Here is a 9,319-nt window from a genome sequence, read left to right on the forward strand (position 1 = left end):
TTGCTCTCTCTTTCTCTCTCCCCCCTCCCCTCTCTTTCCCCCCCGTATGTACTCTCACTTTTGTATGCAATATTATTATTATGATAACCTTGTAACACGTTTACCAATTAAAGAGCATTATAATGTCTGCACTGGATGTCAGCTATGGGTGGATAAAAAGTGCCCTTGATAGTTCCTACTTCTCTTCTATCCCTGTGTTTTCTTTCTGCCTGTCTGTCTTCCTTTTTTCCAAGTACAGAATGGCCTTTGTTGTGTCAATGGGCTTCTTTCTCTTGGCTCAAACAAAAAACAGAGGATATTTTCTATTTAAAAATGTACTGTCCTTGAATCGTAATATCCCAAGGTAGTTAACCAAGCATAATAAATTATTTTTGTTGATGGTCATCAATCGATCTGTTTTCAAGTTCTTGCCCTCGGATGGCTACAAACCTTCCCAAATTATAACGTCACGTTTACATGTGAGTAAAATGCCTGCGACGGTACAAGGAAGCTTTAATGTACCTTGTCCTTGACCTTCCCTGTGGTTGAGCCCCTGGCCTTGCTTCGGTTGCAAAAGATTTAAGCTTTTCAGATACTAATGCACTGACGAGAAGAAAAATTTCATTCATTTAAAAAAAAATCAGATTAAATGTTGGTTTTTGAGATTCTAATGTGGTTATGAGAATACAGTTAAAATGGTTTGGAATATTGGTCTGTGATCTGTTCGGTGAATTTTATTGAAATCATTCCATTCAGAATTGTAAAGTTGTGCTTCCTGAGTTGGGCGTTTATCACTTGATTTGGTTTACTGCTTTTCACTTCAAAGTCGTATGGAAATTTTCTGCACTATGATAGGATATTAGTGTGAAATGGTTTAAGCTTTAAAAAAGACAAAATGGAGCCCCGTAATCTTCGATGATACGAAGAATTTTTAAATTAAATTAATTTAGTAAAATGAAGTTTAATCAACCACATTTTAAAAATATTTCTTGTCCTTGGAATAAGTATGACCGTATAATTTCATCATAATTAATCATGTTGACTCCTGGGAGGCTAAGGAGAATTTGTCATCAAAGTATTATAGCTTTTTGCCATGCTCTGTATAATTCTGAACCAGCTGTTTCATTTTATGAGGGTTTGCTTGCCTTTTGTTTACAGCTTCGGGGTGCAAAGAATTTGTTAGCAGCTTGGTAGACAGTCTGATACCCATAGCTTATAAATAGCTTTGATTTTGCTGCGTAAACTATCAGAGAGAGATAATGAATACTGTGATATTTGAAGGGCGCAAGTAAATTGCAATCTTTAATTCAACTATGTAATTTTATTAGCAAAATTTGGCAAAGTTGCTCGGGTTGTTGTTTTTTTCCATTTTCAAGGAAAATTTTGATTATTATTCAAATATTCGTAACTGTAATCATACTAAATGTTTTCTAAACTGTAGAAAACTGTAAAACTTAGAGTTGTATGGCACTTATTTATAGTTTGATGTAAACTTTTGTAAGTCATGCTCACACTGAACATAAAAAAAACCCAACTTGTGTGAACTGTACTGCATGCCAATGACACATAGTAGTGATGCAAGTGAAACTAAACTATATTTAAAGGAACATGTATTCCATATTTTAGCACATTGACAAATCGAAGTTGAGACACTTATTTCTTGATAAAGAAAAAGTACCTTGAAAGACCATTAAATATTCATTTCTCAAAATGTGTCGAATAGTTGGAGGGGGTTTTAGAAAAGATATGTATTAAGTTTGTTCACGTTATTGTATTTTCATTAGTTCTCCTTTATGTGCTCCGTTTCTTCCTTTGCTACTCTTTTCTCCTTCTCTCCTTTACTTTTACACCGTTTTCTCTACCTCTTCTCAACTGTTGATTCAATACGATCTGTCTCTGTTCATGAGAACTAGTACAAAGATTAGAATGGTCTGTTATTATGCATGATGTTTCCTCCTTCCTCCGTGAATGTCTTTAAAAATCTCTGCTAGACACACCCTCATTTTCACCTGTTATGTTGTTTTTGTTTGGTTTTGTTCTTCAAAATCATTCCTTACTCTTGCCTTGAATGTTTATTGTTCCTTTTACTTTACTTGTTCATGCCACAAGCCCAAATATCCCCCACTCACAAAATCCCTCAAATGTTCAATCCCTACAGCACTCCCCCGTCCTTCCTCGCGCCCTTCCCTTTTCTATTTCCCCACATGTGTGCCTGATGGATCATTGGTTGTTATTACTGTTATGTTATCCCTCCTCCCAAAACTTCCTGACCCTCTCCATCCATCCTGCCCCCCCCCCCCAAAAAAAAATGACAATAAATGCACTGTCTGTCTGCTCCTCACCTACAAACTATGTATTTAACAACAACCTTTTATGCTGTGCAGTCACCGTTCATGCTGTGATTTTGTTGTTTGTGATCAGCACTAGATAACTCACGAGTGAATAATACTGCTGGAATAACACTGAGACGAGGGACAAAACTGAAAAATAGTGTAATTGATAAATAAGCAATGGAGGCTGCCTTGAGTTTTTGGTACTATGAGGGGGAAAATTGATAACGGGCTGGGAAGAAAAAAGATCCAACATGGATTAAGATGAGAGATTAGCGGATTTTACTTTTGGTCTTTATGTTCAGGTCGCATTAGTTTTTCCTAGATCTAGAAAAGCCTTTTTTACAATACATTTACACACAAAGAAGAAAGAAGTGGAGAGTGAGAGTTTGATACAAATGGTGCTCTCAGTGATCGTAAATGGGTAGGGCAGTTATGAAAATATGAAGTAATGACTGATTAAAAGTGGGATATAGAAAATGAAAATATATCTGTAAATATAACTTATCATATTGAACATTCAAAGTAATTTGGTATTTTCAATTCACTTAAGTTTAGGTTGGAAATCATGGGGAAAAACATCTCAAAGGCATGTTATTACATTTTAAGTTAATTCCTCCAATAGACTGGTTTAACTAATATTTTTCTATTACATTTTTGAGATGTGACTGCACTTTCTCAGAGTATTACTCCACTCAATGTGTGCAGCGTTGCTTTGATATCATTAGTCAATGTTGGTTTTACTGAGTTTACAAGCGTATGAATTTTGTTATTGACATATTTTAGGTTCTTTTATTTTTATTTCCTTTTTGTAGAAGAGGGAGTTTTCTTCTTTGTCAATTAGTTTTGTAGTTCTATCGTATTCTACCTGAATTTGGTACCTCGGTATCTGTGGTTCTTCTGTAAGATAGGATACTAAAGCTAAATAATGAAAATAGATTAGATTATTTTCCTTCGTATTTATGTTTGGGCAAAATTACTGATGTGATTACAAAGTACAGACAACTTCAACCTAAAAAGTGCTCGGATAGACAGATGATAAATAATATTTTACTTTCTGTAAATTTGCTGTTGATTTTAAATTGCTGATAACCTTCTTTCACACAACTGTGTCTTTGCATAGATGCACGGATATAATAAATAGATCTATATATCTTTTTTCACTTTGAGTGATGTTGATGACCACATGTATATAAAATATGCAGGCACTTGAAGAAAATGGGAAACATTGAAATGGGGTCTTTTGTGAAAGTATGCCGGAAAGGTTATTGAAAAATGAAAGAAGTGTATTCTCTTTTAATATTCTTGTTTTAGATTTAAAGTTTTTATGCCACAACGTGTGACTTAAGAGGCGTTAAATGTTTATAATCAATACACATGTGCATCAGACTTATAAATCGTTGTGTGGCCTTAGTGCAAACCTTTTAAATAAGCTTACTGTGGCAGTGAAAGGGGTGTTAAAACCATAATAGATGGCTATAGTAGTATGATAATATGTAATCCTTTTTTTTTCTCCAACGCAAAAAGAAAGTTTTTGCCAAGAAATACCGGGTTTTTCTTTAATATGAGCAGTATATTTGTTTTTGTCTCAAATATGTATCTCGTATTGAAAGGAGCTTTAGTAAGGCTCATTCAGAATCAATCCATCTAACTCTAAAACTTTTTCCTCTGGTTTTCCCAGGACATTCTGGCCACCAAGATGGAGGGGGAGCCCAAGGTGAAGCAGGTCCTGGAGCTATCGGAGCAGGTCCTCCCACACACGGCTCCTCAAGGTCGGGACATCATCACACGGGACACGGACGCCCTCAAAGCTGACTGGGAGGCCTTCATCAGGGCACTTGCCAAGGTCGGTACTTTTACCTTTTGTTGTAAAATTTGTTTGGGTTTTTTGTTTTTTTTTGTATTTTTGTTTTTTTTAATTTGTTTTATTATTTTTTACATTTTAGGTTTTAGTAAGAGTTTTGTGGCGCTTGCAGCACAAATAGGTCAAATGCGAGCAAAAGATTAGAGGTGTGTTTTCCAAAGAAAAGACAGAGGAGAGACTGGGAGGAAAGATATTTGATAAGAAAAAGGAGCAAACCATACATTTTAAAAATTAATAGTTATATGTTTTGTTTTCATTTTCTTTCTTTTCTTTTTCACTCTTTTTTACCGCGGGGGGGTCTTGTGTTTTATTTATTTCACTTTGTCAAATTACGGCTATGTTGCTGAATATGGGACTCCAGAATTGCCCCTGAGAATCTGGAGTTTGCTTGGATGTATACATTTGAGGGTGTTAAAAATGTGTTCATTTTCTTGTATTTTGTGTAAAGATGAAGGTATTGTAAAGCGCCTTGTATTGTATGGGAGTGGGAACTGTAGAAATTATTTTCATCATCATGATCATTATTGCTATTACTATTATTATTATTATTATTATTTTATTTTATTTTATTTTATTTTATTTTATTTTTTTAAAGATATCTTCATGCCATACTGACTTTGATGTTGGCAAAGAAAATTGATTGCTTACCATGATTTCACTTATGGTACCCTCCCTTTTCTACTGAGCATGGATAATGGTTTCTTAATTTGGTTACAACGCCGAACAAAGTAAGCATTACAACAGTAAATGTGGGTGGTTGGCGGGTGCTCTGGTGTGGTTTGCTTCTTCTTTCCTATCAAAGATCTATCGTCCTTATCTCCCCTTCTTCTTTTTTATGTTTGTTACTCTCTTGTAGCAGCTCTAATCTTCTGGCGCTCATATGACCTTATGCAGTTGCGAGTGCCGTAAAACCTCTACTGAAACTAAACTAAACAACAGTAAACCTTGACAGAACAATAACTCAGCTGTTCTGCTCCTAAAAGTGTGACTTAAAATTGGACGTTCAACACCTTCCTCAGACCAAAAGTGACCTTGAGTCATGCATGGACCAATGGAAAGGCTTTGAGTCATGGCACGAACGTTGCGGAGCCTGGCTGAAAGACCTGGAGTCTCGTCTGCGTGATGTCGACCTCCGCGCCACACTGCCGGAAAAACAGACTCAGCTGGATAAGCTCAAGGTACTTTTGTTACTGTTTAATATGCTATGATACTATTATCGCGAATAGGATGTGTGCAGGGCCTAGGGATATGATTCCGGTAGACTTGAATGCCAAAATTTTGGTGTAAATCATATGTCCATGGGATAAGGAGCACCAATTTTTTCATGCAAGCACAATCACCTTTGTCTGTGGATTTTTCGTAAGTGACCGCACTTTAAAAAACAAACAATTCAAGGCTTTTTTCTTTAACTTACCAGTTTATTGTCAGGGACTTTTCATCCTAAGCAGCCCCCCCCCCCCCCCCCCCCTGAGTTTTTGGAGTTTTGAAAACAATGTTTGCTTACTGAAAAACTGACTTATCAAACAGGCTCTCCAGACAGAAGTTGCCAACCACCAGAGCGACCTTGACTCTCTGAGCGATGCAGCCCAGGACTTGGTGCGGGTCAGCGCTGACTCACGTGTGGTCAGCCAAGCATCTCAGTTGACCACAAAGTATCAGTCTGCAACCATTAATCTCAAGGTATGTTTCAGTCATAATATTTTGTGACGTATGAGTTTTGTGAGGAGCATGCTTTAAGTACTGATTTACTTTTGTATCAAAATTAGAATCATGTGTTATGAAATTTGAATTATGGTATTGAAGGTGTTGTTATTCCATTGGACTTATTGCATTGTTCTTTCTTTTCTGGTGCTTTGGAAAAATTCCAGTTTTTTTCTTTGTCCTGTATTATTCAGATCAAAAGTGTCACTGCTAAACTCTTGATACGATACCTCACAATTTCTGGGAAGATTGTTTTCCCGTTCATTGTAATTAAGGAACAAGAATGTTGAAGTTGAAATGTATCAGCAAATATCAGACAGTACGCAGGCTGTGTGTAGGAATAGTAAGGAAAAAATGGAAATACCGTACTTGTCTTTATCAAGGTTGTATGTCAAGTAAGTGTCAGTGATATGGGGCTATGATGGGTGGTCACTAGGATGTGTCCTTGAGCAAGACACAAAACCCTTGCTTTAAAAAAAACAGCACTGCTCAATGGGGATCACCAATTGCATGTTTGCAAAATTGTCCACATTTGTGTGATATTGCGTATTTGTTATTCTTTGTATGTATATTTGTATGCATAAATATAAATTTATGTTTTTATGTTTTCCGTTGTAACCCAGATTTCCCTATGTGGATCTATAAAGTTTAATTTATTTATTATTCTTTATTTGTTCATTCTTTCTATGTGTCCAGGAGCTGTGCCGTCGGTGGGAGCAGTACGTGCTTGACCACCAGGCTTACATGGAGTCATTTGACCAGTGCCGAGCCTGGCTGGCACAGATGAAGGACAAAGTGGCCAGAGTGGTGGACACCAGTGGTGATAAGTCCACAGTACAGGACAGGCTGGGCCAGGTCCAGGTAAGTTTTTAAAAATGTTTAGCTTGGTTTCTGTTGTTGATGGTGTTTGTGTTTATGGTCCTTTGTGTGTCTGTGTCTGTAACTGTATCCTCTGACTCAGTGGTGGACAGGAATTATTTTGTGAATCTCTTGATAGTTATGAAGAGACAGACAGAACCACCAATATTATTTTGTCCACTAATGTTTATATAAAATGGGAAAAAAATGCTTTTCGCCTGCAAGCTTTCAACTGTTCTATCTAAACAACTGCCGAAATAAAAAATTTTCAGAAGATAGAAAAAAAAACTATTTCATTATTTTAAAACTTTTACATAAACTATGTATCTTTTCTTGCTTTTTTCAACATTTCAATGTGAGTTTTGACAAAATGTTTCTTAAGAACTTGCAACGATACCACAGATGTAAAAACTGCAATGAAAGAAAATTTCCAGATTTTGGGTTAAGAACATCCACTAACTGATGGCCGATGTTTTGCTTCCCCAGGAGTTGCTGAACGAGAAGGAGGAGGGGATGCACATGCTACAGATCACGCTGGACAACCTTCAGATGGTGCTGCCCAACACCTCGGTGTCAGGCCGCGACAACATGCGCCGGGACATGCAGACGCTGCAGCAGGAGTACGACGCCCTCTCGGCCGAGCTCAACGAAGCGAAGACGCAGCTGGATGGCACGCTGGCGCAGTGGACCGTCTACGATGACAGCGTGGAGCAGTTGCAGAGGTGGCTCAAGGATCTGGAAGGGCAGGTGGCTGCCGACTCTCAGAAGCAGAACACCCTGCAGGAGAAGAAGCTTCAGCTGGAGAGGGTGAAGGTCAGTAGTTTTTAAAAATATTAATGAACTTGATGTCTTTCAAGACGTGAGCGAGGTTTTCAGTTGTGTTGTGTGAGCTTACTGCGCTTCTTGAATCCACAGTATTGTAAAAATCCACGAATTCAAGTTGTTCCCAAATTGTCTAAAGGAGTGGTGCTGTATTGAAACTCCAATACATACACAACACAGGACAATTCAAACCATGAATTAAAACATTCATGTAAATTGAAATGGGTAAAACAAGAACAAAAAAAGAGGGCACGAAGACAGCTCAGTGTATCCTGCCTTCTGACTCATTTAGGGCAAAGGATTAGAATACTTGCAAGATGGGCTACATAATAAGATCAACAGCAAAGTTATTGAGGCTGAATCTCAACTTAGTTTGTGGTCTGTCATTTTTCCATTCACAGGTTCTCCAACTGAACATCTCCAGTCAACAGAGCACCATCGACAGTCTCAATGAGAAAGGGCTGAGTCTGAAGCGTACTAGCCGCGACGGCAACCTCGGAGCACAGATCGCACATGTAGTCGATCGCTACGAGAAACTGGTGCAGAGGGCAAAGGTCAGACAAAGTTCTTAGAAGACCGTGTTTTATTCATTGCATAGACTAAAACTTGAACAAATATTTCTGGATTTGACTGTGAATTCATTAAATAAGTATAATTCCTTGTAGTCTTTATAAGCTTAAGAATTTTAGCTATAATAGAATAGTATCTTTCTGTCTTAGGGTGCCATTCTTTCTTTTCACGATCTGTATTTTTGCTTAAACTTTAAAGGTTTTTTTGTCAGAAGACCCTATATTATCTTTCTTTCCTTTGTTTATTTTGCTACTTCTTTAATGTCCCTTAGTCAGAAAATAATCAAACCTTGACTGAGTCTCAATACTTCCATTCTAAAAATATACAAAAGCTCGTACTCAAATGGAATGTTGTCACTCAAATCATGGAAAAGAAAGTCATGATGAACATGAACTTATTTCATGTTTAAATATTTTATTGGGACATTCAGGTGAGTATTAGGACTGTATATCTATCTATGCCATTTGTTCCATTCCAGGAACTGAACGAGTCTTGTGAGAAGAACCTGCGGGATCACCAGACATACCGCGACACATACATGGACACGTCTGATTGGCTGGGCTCGGCCATGGACAAGCTTGGTCTGTGCAGCGATGTGAGGGGAGACAGGCATGCTATTGAGGCACAGCTGCACAAGGTTGAGGTGAGAAGGGATGATAATAATAATAAAAGTAATTATAATAATGATAATAATAATAATAATAATAGAAATAATCTTAATAATAATAATAAATGATATAACGATCATAAGGATCACTTCTATAGCGCTCATTCCATGATGACTCCAGGTGCTTGACAATGAAATAGAATTTTAACAACTTACACGATGTAGACTGCTCCATTCAATGTAGAACAATCCTTTCAAATACATGTACACATGTAATATACCAACAAATATGTTCTTTCAGAAGAAGAAGAACCCAAATAGACAATCATTGTGGCTACTGATCACACTTGTTGGAAAAAGAATCAAACTAGCTGGTACAATAAGATTTCGAAAATGTATCTTTATAGCAGGTTTTAATGAGGTCATGTAGGCTTCTCTCTCTTAAATACAGTGGGAAGGATGCCTAGGGAAGAATAATTTCTCTACCTCTAAGGTCACTCCCATCAACTAACCTACTTTTCAGTAAAAGAGGTATATATCTCAAACTGTTCTCTGTGTAGGAAATCGCTGTAACGAGTGAAGTTGGGC

The 9,319-nt window shown here is 37.3% G+C and overlaps 1 protein-coding gene across 1 annotated transcript in view; it reads left to right on the forward strand.

The window, feature by feature from the left end:
• The window catches only part of LOC118477316 (nesprin-1-like), a 24,549-nt gene that overhangs the window by 14,895 nt on the left and 335 nt on the right, over positions 1-9,319 (forward strand). The window contains exons 12-20 of the mRNA XM_035968498.1: positions 405-458; positions 3,991-4,155; positions 5,193-5,351; positions 5,701-5,853; positions 6,571-6,735; positions 7,219-7,545; positions 7,956-8,108; positions 8,603-8,767; positions 9,292-9,317. Coding sequence (XP_035824391.1) covers positions 405-458; positions 3,991-4,155; positions 5,193-5,351; positions 5,701-5,853; positions 6,571-6,735; positions 7,219-7,545; positions 7,956-8,108; positions 8,603-8,767; positions 9,292-9,317 — 1,367 coding nt within the window. The remainder of the gene's footprint in view (positions 1-404; positions 459-3,990; positions 4,156-5,192; positions 5,352-5,700; positions 5,854-6,570; positions 6,736-7,218; positions 7,546-7,955; positions 8,109-8,602; positions 8,768-9,291; positions 9,318-9,319) is intronic.

This window comes from Aplysia californica, unplaced genomic scaffold (genome assembly GCF_000002075.1).
Source record: "Aplysia californica isolate F4 #8 unplaced genomic scaffold, AplCal3.0 scaffold00062, whole genome shotgun sequence".
NCBI classification, from domain to species: Eukaryota; Metazoa; Mollusca; class Gastropoda; order Aplysiida; family Aplysiidae; genus Aplysia; species Aplysia californica.